The 12,598-nt window shown below is 47.4% G+C and overlaps 1 protein-coding gene across 6 annotated transcripts in view; it reads left to right on the forward strand.

The window, feature by feature from the left end:
* The first annotated feature begins 239 nt into the window (after window positions 1-239).
* Window positions 240-12,598, forward strand: part of NLRC5 (NLR family CARD domain containing 5) — a 51,495-nt gene continuing 39,136 nt past the window's right edge. For 3 of the 6 annotated variants that reach the window (XM_040615643.1, XM_040615642.1, XM_040615644.1), the window contains exons 1-5: window positions 2,194-4,059; window positions 4,611-4,911; window positions 7,594-7,656; window positions 9,171-9,236; window positions 10,504-12,253. In XM_040615643.1, coding sequence (XP_040471577.1) covers window positions 4,054-4,059; window positions 4,611-4,911; window positions 7,594-7,656; window positions 9,171-9,236; window positions 10,504-12,253 — 2,186 coding nt within the window. In that variant the 5' untranslated portion in view covers window positions 2,194-4,053. Of the gene's footprint in view, window positions 337-452; window positions 1,408-2,193; window positions 4,060-4,610; window positions 4,912-7,593; window positions 7,657-9,170; window positions 9,237-9,860; window positions 10,016-10,503; window positions 12,254-12,598 lie in introns of those variants that run through there. The other 3 variants (XM_040615639.1, XM_040615641.1, XM_040615645.1) reach the window with 3 other exon arrangements.

The following is a 12,598-nucleotide window of genomic DNA, read 5'->3' on the forward strand; positions in this document are numbered from 1 at the left end:
TGCCCTGGGGCCGCCTTGCCCTGCCGGGGGAAGGTGGTTGCTGCGGCCCCTGGGGGGTGACAGGCTGCCCCAGCGCGGGGGCTGTGCCCAAGGGGCCAGCGGCCGGGAAGCGGCGGTGACCCCGCGGCGGTGACCCCCCGCCGCCCCCACGGCCCGCGCCTCGCCGGAGCCCCCGCCGCACGATGGCGGCGCCGCCCGGCCCGCCCGGCGCAGAGCGGGCACCGCCGCCGCCCCACGTGCTTTCCCGGCAAGGCCTCGCCGCCGGCCGGTTTCGGTTTCGCGGCGGCGCGGGCTGAGCCGCGCTATGGCAGCGCGCTGGAGCGGCCGGCCGGCCGGGTGAGTGCCGCTGCAGGCGGGGTACGGGGCTGCGCGGCGCCTCGGCGGCCCCCACGAGGGGACCGTGCTGCGGGCGCTGGCGGCACCGCGGCCGGTGCTGCCTGGGGCGATGCGCGGCCGCCGGCCGGGGGATGCTGGGGGCTCTCGGGCGGGAGTTTGGCCGCAGAGGGGTTGCGAGGGCCACGCTGCGGCAGCCGCTGGCCTGGCGGGGAGGGAGGTGCGATGGGCCGGGGCAGCAGGTGCAGCCCGTTGCCTCCCCAGCTGCTCCCACCCGCCCATCGCGCTGCAGGCGAGACCCCCATGGCACGCGTCTCTGCCCAGACCTGGTCATTTAGTGTTTCGTGGGTTTTTTCTGGTAAAAAGGTCATGAAACGGCACTGTGTGCCAGCTTGACTTGCCTGGGACTCAGAGACAGACCACATCCAGCTTCCCAGTGTAGCTTCCAGGCATCTGGAGAAATCCTAGTAATGCTTGCTTGTTGCACCTTACCTGGAGATTGCTGCATGCACAGTTCTATCTAAAAACCTGGGATTTTTCCTCAAATTGTTTACATCTGCTGCATTCTTACTTAAACCTTTTCCCCGCTCCAAAGGAGAGACAGGTTGCTTTTTTCACTTAGGTGTGATTAGGCTATTCCTCACGTGCCAGAATCATCACATATATACATATAAATAAAAATATTCTAGTTGCAAGACCATTAACAGCAACCCAGAGTTTACTCCACAGGGGGTGTTTGCCTCCAGGTCTCGTTTCTTTGGACCACTCCCCAAAAGCTTCACCTAAATTATCTTTTAGCTATAGATTTTAGAGTAGTGTAACACTCGTCAGTTGTTCTGATGGGGTGTGTTTGCCGTTGGTCAGTTGCAGTTGGGGAATTCCTGGCTGTCTTCACTTTCAGTTTGCACTGTCTTTTGTTCAGCTGGTCCCTAAGGCACAGGAGGGCTGTGTGCCTCGGGAGAACATGGGGTTGGCAAGCAAAGAAGTCAACACCGTGGATGTTGTCCCCCAGTTCCTCAGTTTTGTGACACCCCCCTTGTTTTTGGTGCTGCCGCTCTGTTTCTGGGCTTTCATGTAAGGAGCATGTGATCATCCCATTATGCAAGAAGTTGGTAGATTTGCAACAGGGAGCTTCACCTTTCATTTTTGCTTTCCCTGGCTGGGAGCGGTGTGAAAACCAAGTTGGGCAGGGGAGGTCTATTTTTGTGATGTGTTTTAATGATGTTTCTGCATTTGAAGGGTTAGGGCAAGGCCTAAAAGTTTTCTGGCTCTTCTTGGGAGTTTTTTGTGCTTGCTTTTGAGCTCAGAGGCATTTTACTGTAGGTTGCTGCCGTTATTTCTGATGGTCTCATTTAGCAGACCTGTAGCCGCTGTGCTGTGCACTATTGCCTGAGCATTCATCCAACTTTTCAGTGTTGTTTTGCTCTTGAATATGAGTCCTTAATTCATGTGAGTCTACTCTTTGCCTGAATGGCTTTCAGTCTTCATTAGCATTAAGGTCGGAGTTATTTATATGTGAACAACTTCACTCTTGGTCATCAGGGGAATAAAGTCAGGGGATTTCTGGTTTTGGCTGGAGAAAAGTAAAGTGAAAGTTCCTAAAAGTTGACCCATTAGCCTACTGGGACATGAAGTTTGTTTTGCAGGAAGCCCTGTTATTTTGCCTTTTGCTTAAATTTGAGATGTTTGAACATTTTCCTTTAAGCTTTGCAGTTAATTGAAACATTGTTTCTTTTATTTTAATGCATTTGTTACTGTTAACATTCTTTATTTATATAATTGATAAGACAAGGTGTTACGTAACATTCATACTATTTATACATTTTATAAAATGTTATATTTTATATAACATTTATATTATAAATATATACATATATATAAAAATACTAAAACATTTGGAATGAAAACTTGCAGACTCCTTTCCAAGAAGGTTCCGAATTTCAGGTTTTCGCATCATTTTTAGCCTGAGGAGAAAGCACCTGGTTAAGCCCAAATTTCTTGGCATTTCACCAGGAACTTTTTTGTTGTTCTGGTTAGAATAGTGAATGACAGGCATTAAGAGAATTTTTGCAAACTGGGGGTTTTGCAACCCATGTTTTGATGGATTCTAAAGCTGCCTCACTTTTTATGTAATGCATCCTGAAAGCTTGATCTGGAATAGGAACCCTGGATAAAGTATTTCTTCTAGTGATACTGTAGTACAACGGTGTATGCTGAAACTGCATAATAACCGACCTTGACATGGTTTTGATCTGAAGAGTGAGAGGTTCGTTAAAGAGCATACAGTATCACCAGCTGTGCTCTTGTCGGTTATCTGCTTGGCTTTCAGAGCACAGGAACAGAAGAGGCTGATGAGGTCCCTTCCACCCGTCTGCAGCACTCCTATCACATCCCTTTGCTGAATTTGCCTCAGTCTCAAAACGTGCAAGGTTGTTTGAAGAGGCAGTATGGAGAGGGCAGAGAGCGGTGCTGGATTATGGGGTAAAGGGGTATCCTCTTACACATGAGAAGGACAAATGTCTTGAGGAATTTTACCTTCAGTGCTCCGACCTTTGTTTTGTCTTCAGCTTCTAGGTGCATTCCATGCCCAGCAGCGATGTGGGGAGGTGATGTTCTTTCCATGCAACGTTCCCCAGGGAGGGGCATGGCTGTGCTGTGAGGTCACCCCACCACGAGCATAACTTTCTGATGAATTAGGAGTTGTCCCTGCTCAGATGGGAAAGTCTTGACTCTTTCCATCAGAGCATCCTTCTGTCTTCCACTTCTGTTTTGAATTCTTCCCTTGGCTCCATAGATGTCTCCCGCTTTCCTCTTTGGCCAGGTCAAGAAGACAGTAAAAATAAAAAACCTGAAGGCCTGTGGCTTATTTTACTGTAGATTTGAATGGTTGGTGTGGAGGAGAGCATGTCTGATGGGTGAGGGTTGAACATTAGGTGGGCTCTCCAGCATGACTCCCCTGTCTTTCCTCCCTGGTTGTGGCTGGGCAGGGAATGTGTTCAAAAAATGGCAGCTACTAGGGAATGCTGCTGTGGGCACCAGCCTCATTAGCAAATTAAATTATTCTACCCAACAGGATGCTTCCACTCAATGGTGTTGCTGGTTTTTTGCTGGACTAGGTTGGCCGCTGTCCCGTCCCCACCCCACATAAACTCAGCTGTTACAGTAGCTGGGGGAGTTTTTCCCACACCACACACAGGAGTCTGAGACCTACTGCCTGACTTGAGCAAGCTGCTGCATCAATGTCCATGGAGGGGCTAAGAGGAGCAGGCTGGCGTAGAAGACTAGTTCAAGTTGGGCAGTGCCAGCAGGAAAGCTGTGATTCCCTTGAAGTGATCCTGTAAAGCTTGCCTTCGCTTGCATCTTAGGGTACAAGTCTCAATCCTGCATTTTCATCACATCAGTAGTGAATCCTCAAATGCCCAAACTTTGTGGTCACTGCTGGTTTGAGTTAAGGTTGCTAGAGGTGAAAAGCTCCACGTCTCTGCCTTTGATTCCAGAGTCAGCTTCTAGATCTGTGACCCTTTCATAGCTGCATTCTGCTCTGTTGTTATCATCCCTAGGCTTCTGCACTGAGTGAGGCAACTGCGTATTGACATGCACCACGCGTTGGGGTGTCACTATGTGCTGAAATACTGCCATTAGCAGGTCAGTTCTTCATTGAGGTATGGAGCAGAAGCCACATTTGCACTTGACAGCTGAAAGGAGGTGGACCGCACAACAATGCAGGTAGGAGACCGTATGTGTGTGGCTTTGCTGAAGGAAAGAGGTGGAAGTGGGGGGTGACATTGTCACCAAAGCAGAAAAGAGTTGTTCATCCCCACAAAACAAGCAGCCAGAACAGCTGCCTGACCCCTTTGTCTAGGGAAATACTCTCCTCTTAGAGTCCCATGCCCCCCAGAGGTCCTGCTGCATGTGAAAGATGCCTGAGGTGTTGTATTTGGCAGATGGCCACTGCAGCTATAGAGATGTCAACAGCTTCTCCCTGAGTGATGCCAGAGAGAGTGATTCCTGTTGTTTGCTCCTGTCCCTTGCAGTACCACTGCATTAGGGACTGTGCACGCAAGCACTATGGTCCTTGCACCACGTAATGGCTGGGCTGGGTTTTACTGCACAGCACTGTGAGAATAAGGCAGGTAAGAAATTCTGGATTAGACCAAGGGGCAGAAAAGCAGATCAGGTTGTCAAGGGCTCTGCTGGCTGCTCAACAGCAGGGCTGTGTGGTTGAAGAACTCCTGCTCTGATGCCCATTGCTACCCTTTCTGCTTTCATCCCTTTAGCCCCCACTTCAGAATGATGATCTAGACCTGGAAGCAGCTGTAGCAAGTGCCTGCCCCCAGCTAGTGGAGTTCCTCAGTCACCATCCTAACTGGCTGCTCACGACCTCCCGGCGCTTCCTCCCAGAGGTGGACCTGAGTGGCCTGGATGGCATCACTGACCACAAAGAAAAGGTCTCGGTGCTCCTTGACCTGCTGGAGAAGGCTGGCCCTGCCACCTGGAAACAGTTTGCACAGCACCTCTGCATGGATTGTGACCTCCCCCTGGATCTGGAGATCCTGCTCCTAAGTACTGCGGGAGAAGGTAACGGAGATCGGGCCAGCTTCCTCTGACCGTCTCCAAATACTGCCAATGCCTTGGCCCCCCCCAGCCAACAGACCAGTCTAGGCAGTGAGACCACCAGTGCCCTTGCTTGTGCTGTCAGTGCCTCGGCAGCGAGATGTGGCAGTCATCTCCATTGTGTCCAGGCAGCTACAAGCCTTTTTAACCAAGCCACTTAGTTTAAAAAATGATCTGACTTTCCTTCTGGTTCACCCTGACTCTCTTTCACCATAATCTCTGCGCTAAGATCAGTCCCTTCAAAAATAGTTATTGCCAGCAAACAGCAATAGTTCATGTTTTCAGATGTGCTTTTTCACCACTGCTATGCCTTGCTGGTGTTGGTGGGAACTTTCTTTGCTTTCAATACAAATTAGCCTGATTTGAGGATGGAGGGTTCTGTGGACCTGGTGGGAACCTGCGCAGTCATATCATCTGGATTCCTGAACTGGACGTGTCCCCCAGGGCAAAGTCACTTTGCCCAGAGAGAAAGTAGTGTTCTGGAGTCTGTTTGAAATGTAGGGGAAAATCTGTGCTGTGCTGTAGGGGTTCCCACTTGCTTTTTGTGAGGGTGAAGAGAGAGTGTCACGATAGCTGTGAGAGAGAAAACATTGATGCGATAGTAGCTCAGGAGCTTGGCAATAATTTTCCTTAATCAGAAAATTTAGCTTCAGTCCATATTTCCCGGTGAGCAAGTTTATTTTGCCAGGTTTTCTCTTCCAGATTTCTTGAAGGAAAATTTTGAAACTGCTGAAATTCGTTGTGGTATTTTTTTCTTGGAAGTAGAACTTTTGGCTTAGAAATGTAAGTCGAGATAAAAAAAACCCAGACCCCCAGACACAAAAAGCCAAAACCAATAAAAATTGTGTACCCCTTCTCCAATAAAGCTAAGATGAAATTTTTTGATAATTTATTTGAAGAAGAAAAAAACACTTTTTTGTTCTGTGTAGTTTTAGTTGCTATTTTTTATTTTCCTGATCCAGAAAGGCAAGAAATACAGAAGTCTTAAAATACATGACAAGAAAACTACTTTCCCTTATCTCTCATTATCAGTTGGGGCAGTAGCTTTAATCTCATGATCTGTAAAGAGCGCAGTCGATATGCTGTGTGTTACGTTGTAGACGTGCACATGCTCTCCTTTATGAAAGCCTGTGGCACCAACTAAGCTGTACCTCTCCCTTACTGGCTTACGTTATCTGATTATTAATTCTTCTGCAGGAAAGTCATTACTTGTGTCAGGTGGGTGATGCAGCCTTTGGTAGCCAACTGCAGCAGCAGTTACTTTTGCAAAGGTGGAAGCGGAAGACCAGACAAGTAACAGGGAACAAGGACTGATGGGGGCTTTCTCTCAGGACTTCAAAAAAAATCAAAAACAGATTTCAGCCTTTTAATGCTGTAGCATATCATAAAAGAAGACATCTCTCAAGGTTTTGGAGTTGGCTTATTCTTATTTAACAGTAGTATTAACAGTTCGGCATCACTGATCCTTCTGAAGATTAATTGCTTTTGGTTTTGCTCTAGGGGTGGCTTTCCATTAACCCTGACCCTCTGTGTAGCTGTGTGGTTGCAGGGGCTGTCCCAGGGGTGCAGGTGGGAGTTGGTGGCTTGCAGGAGGATGACAGGGGACCAGACTTTACAGCAGCAAAGCAGTCTTGGGTTAGGCAAGGTTAACTGTTAGATTGCCTTAGCCGGAGTGACTCCTGAGGAAAAGAGTTTCTGTCTGCATGGTGAGTGAGACTGGAGAACTGATGCAGACTAAAACCAGTCCAGGGGGTGGCCCAAGCAGTGCTCAGGCTGTGTAGTGGAGAAATAATGGGATCAAGTCTTCCAGCACCGGAACTGGCTTACTTTGCTTTACATGGCACATGGGCCAGGAGTTGGGATATTCGAGCTGTGGAATGGATTTTGTGTGAGACTGTGGCACAGCAAGTGTGCCCATTTGGAGTCTTATTCTTTGTTGCTTTGCGCTGATGCTAGAGCTAGAAATACCAGCATACTGGCCTGCCCTCCCAGCTGGGAAATGCTGGAAACGACTTAGTTTCCAAAATGGATTAGCGTATGAAGGCTTCCCATCTGATATTGGAGAGCAACGCTTCCATTTTTCACTCTAAGCATGAGTTTAACTGAACAGAGTGTCCTGGTGGTATGTGGACTCCTGTTTGACCTGAGCAGGATCTCCCTCTGAAGCTCTGTAAACATTGTCCGTGGGGCTGGCTGTGCTGAGTGGGGTTTTGTGGCAGCCTGAGCCATGCAGTGGGTCAGGAAAGGCCCTTGACTGTGTTGCCAGTGGTTTCATCACAGAAACGTGATACAAAATCCTTCTTTGCAGAAATGGGGAAGAGTAGGGCTTCCCTTTTTAGCTACAGTATGGCTTTAGATCAGCCAAAGCCATGCATGCTCTGAGTTTGCACGTATCTTAGAGAAGAGTTGTTTCCCTCCTCTCTTGAAAGCATAGGTTAACTGTGGTTTAGAGCAAACTGAAAGCAAAACATCAGATGGGGAGCCTGAAACCTGGCTGTGTTGCATCAGCCCTTATACTGAGTCTTGGTTTGTGCCACTGTGTGTGTTGTGAGCTGCTTGCCCTTTGGCTTTGGCCAGCAGCACCCCAGTTTTCAAAAGCAGGATGCTTGCAGTAACTGTATTTCATTTCCAATTCAACTCCTTTAGGTAACTTAAGCCAGGAGCAAGAAGCATGCAGAGATGTGAGTGCCTGCTCATCTGTGCCAAAAGGTAAGGCTGGAACAGAGCCTGGGGTGCTGTGTTTTTGGAGTTTATCTTCTGTGCCCATGGCCTAGTCAGGGCTACAAGTGTCCCACACATTGACCACAGTGCTGGCAAGTTGTTGGGAAGCCACTGCAACTTCAGGTTTGATATTCTGTTCTTGGTGCTTTCCAGATGAACCTCCTCTCTTTCATTTTCTCTCCCTGAATTTCAGAAAAGCCTTGTTAGCCCTGATTCTGCCAAGGAACTTGCTCATTTTAGCTTCTCTAGCCAAGGGAATCTCCCACATACTTTGCAAAATCCCCACTTGTTGCGCATTTACTGTGGTTGGCTACTGGTGAGTGGAGGAAGTTGGTCTGATTTTTAAAGGAAGAGCACGAAGGCTATTCGGGAGTTGATTCAGCAGAAACCATTGCAGAGTTATCAGAATCAAAGCTTAAAAGAATGGATAGTAGTAGTTCTAGGGCTTTCTTCGGGGGTGGATTTGGGACCGAGGCCTTCCCACTCAGTGCAGATCACGAAATGAGGGATTTGTTTTCAAGGTGCCTCCTCTTCCCCTGGCACTTTGCAGCAGCATCTGTCACCTGGATGTCAGTCAGAAGCCTTTGGTGCAATGTGAAAATATTGAAGGTATGTGCCACCACTGAGCGATGTCCCTCGTGTGACAGCTGCTGGAATAACTGCAAGCTGCTGAATTCTGAGTCACCTCCTCAGTCACCAGAAAATGAAACATCAGCCCAGGTCCTCCCCATGGGAACAGCCTCACATCAGAAAGAGAGAGAAAGGGTGTGATTCTGGCATCCAGCTTGGCGAGAGGGTATACGGTGGAGGCAGTGGCAAAGGGAATCCAGATTATCCCAGAAAGCTGCCACATTAATTTTAAAATTAATGTGGTTTCTTGCAAGGATTTTCAAAGCCAGGCTTCCACCAGAAGCTTGTATCTCCCTGTTTCTGATGTCCTGGCTGCTGTTGGCTAAGAATGGTAAGATTTGGATATTAACAGCACTGTAAATTACAAAGTCATATTCCAGTATTAGATAAACATTGAATCCTTGTAGCTGATTGTGTGTCCCAGGGAGGAGGAAGGATCTGCTTGACTTCTTTGAAGAAACGCTCAAGTGGAAAGCAGTAGATCACACTGTGGCAGGCAAGATATATAAATAAACTGAAGTGTTGGAATTAATTGCCTGGAGAAGTTTGGGGATCTCCATTACTGAAGGTCTTTAAAGCCCAGACCCCTTGGTCACTCCTGAGAGCTGCAGCATATTGGAGGTGGGACAAGAGGATGGATTAGCCTCATGAGGATCCGTCCAAGCTGTCTTTCTGTAGCTAAATGCAGCTCTGCTTTTAGTTCAACATTTGCAAAATCAGTTCTGTAAACCCAGCTTGAATTTGCAAATAGTTTTGTTTCTCTGATTTTGCCTCTTCCACCCCTCAAATGCTTTGCTGGGGAGTCTTGCCCAGCTTTAATAAGATGTCATTCAGAATGCTCTTTTACATGTTTCTGACTTTGCAATTTTCAGGCTTTGCTCGATGTCGCCATGACCGCGGCTCTGTGAGTGATAAGGATGTTAAACGGCAGCGACTAGGTATGTAGATGTTCCAGAAGCAGAGCAATGGTGTGCTTTCCTCTGAGGGAGGACCTATTTAACTGCTTTGTAGAAACACCCAAGAAATCAACCTCCTCCATTGAGGCAAACTTTCGTTTAGTAGCTGCATAAACTCTTAATGCAACAGGTATAAAATATACAGACAACAGGACCTGGCAAATAACAAACCCCATCCATTTCCATTTCAGAGATACATTAAATCTACCTGAGAAGAAGGGATAGAGATGGCATAGGCTAAGAACTCCCTTAAAGTGTGATATCCAGTAAAGCATTCGGTTGCAGGTCACCCCTGTATTTGTTTGCTTTCCTTTAAGCCAGTCAGGCGGCCTACTGACAATTTAAAACCCCTTAAAGGCTCCACAGTTTCTCTGTCTCATAAAAAACTTGTGTGATTTCAGCTCACTCCTAATTTAGAGATGTCATCACTCATCTATTCAGTTACAAAGTTGAGCCAGAGTAATTCCAGGAAAAGACTGGGTACCCTGAGCAGACCTGTGGGCTGTATGAACCCAGTGTCCACATCCTTTCCTTTATCATCTGCCCTTACTTACCCTTTTCTACCTCTGTTTTTAGCCTTGCAATCCCCACGGTCCAGTGCTGCCCAGTGCCTGGTGGGGGAACACAGAGAGAATGGCAAAGCTAGCAGCTGCAGCTGGGCTGAAGCCAGTTTTTGAAGGAAAGTTTGCATAGAGAAAAGTTCATGAGGAGATGCTCACGGGAGGCCAGGTGGTCTTGTCCCTTGGCAAAACTTGGCAAAGGTAACAACAGTGAGGATAGGGTTCTTCAGAAGATGTTCAGCGCCCTTGGTTATCTCCACTGCTCTCTCTTCAACAGAGAAGGGCTGATACCATCAGCCATCTCAAATTCTTAAGAGCAAAAGCTCTGTCTGTTCCCAGGTGCAAATAGCTGAGCAAGCACGGCACGAGGCCAGCATGGGTGAACAGGGAATTGTATGCCTAATACACCAATACCTAATTAACATCTTAAAGAGATTATATGATTTAATACATATATAAAACTGTTTCACATTTTCCCTGAATTTTCTTCTTCTTTAGCCCCTGTGCAAAACCAGGAAAAACTATGGGTTATTTTCATGTGTTTAGAATTCATCATCTCCACCTAGCTCTGTGGAGCAGCCTCTGATAAGGGCCATTGGTTTTTTGCATATAAGAGGTCTTATTTTGGGTCTGTCATGTCTCAGAACTAACTTTTTCACCCTTGTACTCACTCTGTTGTCTTCTATCAGATTCACCTGAAAAATACCGGCACCTCCTCATCAAATCTATCTGCCAGAGATATGGAAGCAGGAGACCAGCAGCAGCGCAGGAACAAACACAGCCACTAGCTTTCAACCAAGCCTTTGTCAACCTTATAATTCAGCAGAGCAAAGCCTTCCGCTTGAAAGAGAAAACAGATAAATCCCAGGAGGATGTGGCAGGTGCCCCTGAACCCGAAGAGCATGTGGATACAGCCATGAAAATGTCTGACCTGTTTTGTAATGTGGTCCCATCGGGCACAACAAAGGTAATCTTTTTGTTTGGTAAACCAGGTACAGGCAAGACCATGCTGATGCACAGGATTTGTCAGAAATGGGCAGAAGGTGCCCTGCCTCAGTTTCTCTTCGCTTTCCTGTTTGAGTTTCGGCAGCTGAATTTATTAAAAACAAAATTCACTTTGAAGGAGTTTTTGTTTGACCTGTTCCTTCAGCCAGAAGACAGTCCTGATGCAGTGTTCCAGTACCTCCTGGAAAATGCCTGGCGTACGCTAATCATCTTTGACGGGCTGGATGAGTTTGCAGCTAACATGGATGTGTCGTCCTCTTCTAGGGGAGGCCCAGCTCTTGCCTCCCGTGTGTCCATATCTGAGCTCTTTGCAGACCTCTGTCGGGGCAAGCTCCTGCCTGGTTGCACGGTGTTGGTTACTAGCCGACCTAAGAGACTGCCCAAGTTCCTATTAAACACAGTAGGTCTGCTAGCAGAAGTTCGGGGATTTGACCATGAGAAGGTTGAGGAATACGTCGGCCACTATTTTCGTCAGCATTCATTCAAAGAACAAGCCATTGCTCACCTGAAAAACAACACCAAGCTCCTGAGCATGTGCCTCATCCCTGCTCTGTGTAACGTTGTGTGCATCTGTTTGGAGTATTTGCTCCTTAAGCACCAGACGAGTGTGGAGCTTCCTCAGACTATGACACAGTTTTATATCAAAATGCTGCTCATCTTCATAAACAAACAGCAGGGAGAGTGTGCAGGTGGTGAGGAGACTCAGCTGAACTGTAACAAGGAGGCCATTTTGGGCCTGTGCGATCTTGCACTGAAAGGCCTGGAAGATAAGAAGCTTGTGTTTTATGTTGGTGATATTCCAGAGCACGTGAAGGAATTTGCTTCCTTACATGGGTTGCTGACTGTCTTCGAGGTGAAGACAAGTGCCGCTTGCCCAGAGGTGGGCTATGCCTTTGTGCACCTGAGCTTGCAGGAGTTTTTTGCAGCACTGTGTCTCATGGTGAGTAAAAGGGTGGACAAGAACTACCTGAAGAAGAAGTTCTCTTTGAAGTCAAAGTGGAATTTAAAGAATGAGGCAAAGACCGAATTCATGGAGAGTTTTCACATCTTCCTCTCAGGCTTGTCATCAAAAGAATGTAGGACATTTCTCATGCTGCTGGCTGAGCAAGATGAAGCTTGGGTGCAGGATAAGCAGGACACGATCCTGCAGTCTCTCAAGAAACTGGCAGCCACTCGTCTGACGGGGCCCAAGGTCATTGAGCTCTGCCACTGCACGTTTGAAACGCAAGACCTCAAAGTAGCCCAGCACATTGGGAGCATGCTGAGCGTCAAGTACAGGTTTAAAAACTTCAGACTGACACCTCTGGATGTGGCGGCTTTGGTTTTTGTCATAAACTTGGGCCAGGATTTGAGTGAGTTGGATTTTGCAGGATGTCTTGTGGATGTTGACTGTTTGGAGCTGCTGGCTGGCTGTAAAAACGTAGAGCACTTGAGGTAAACACGCTGAGTGCCGTGAGCTGGTGGATGGAGAGGACTAAGGGGCTGGGAGGGCTGGCATAGTATTTCTTTGGAAGGGAGGGAAAGAAGATGTGAGAAATTCTAATCTGACCAGTATAACTTCAATACTGAAGAAATTGACGAAATAATTTATGAGGGATTAAAGGATATAAAGGTGATAAATCCATTCTGGCTGTGGTTTTTGGTATGTTGCTTTGTTTTTATTAAAACAATCAAATAACAGGGTAGTTAGTGCGGTAGATGAAACAGAAAATGATAGGCATTTCTTGATAACGCAAAGGCAGGGCGAATCCTGCAAGCAAATGAGAAAGCTGTGATCTA

This window comes from Falco naumanni, chromosome 15, assembly GCF_017639655.2.
Source record: "Falco naumanni isolate bFalNau1 chromosome 15, bFalNau1.pat, whole genome shotgun sequence".
NCBI lineage: Eukaryota > Metazoa > Chordata > Aves > Falconiformes > Falconidae > Falco > Falco naumanni.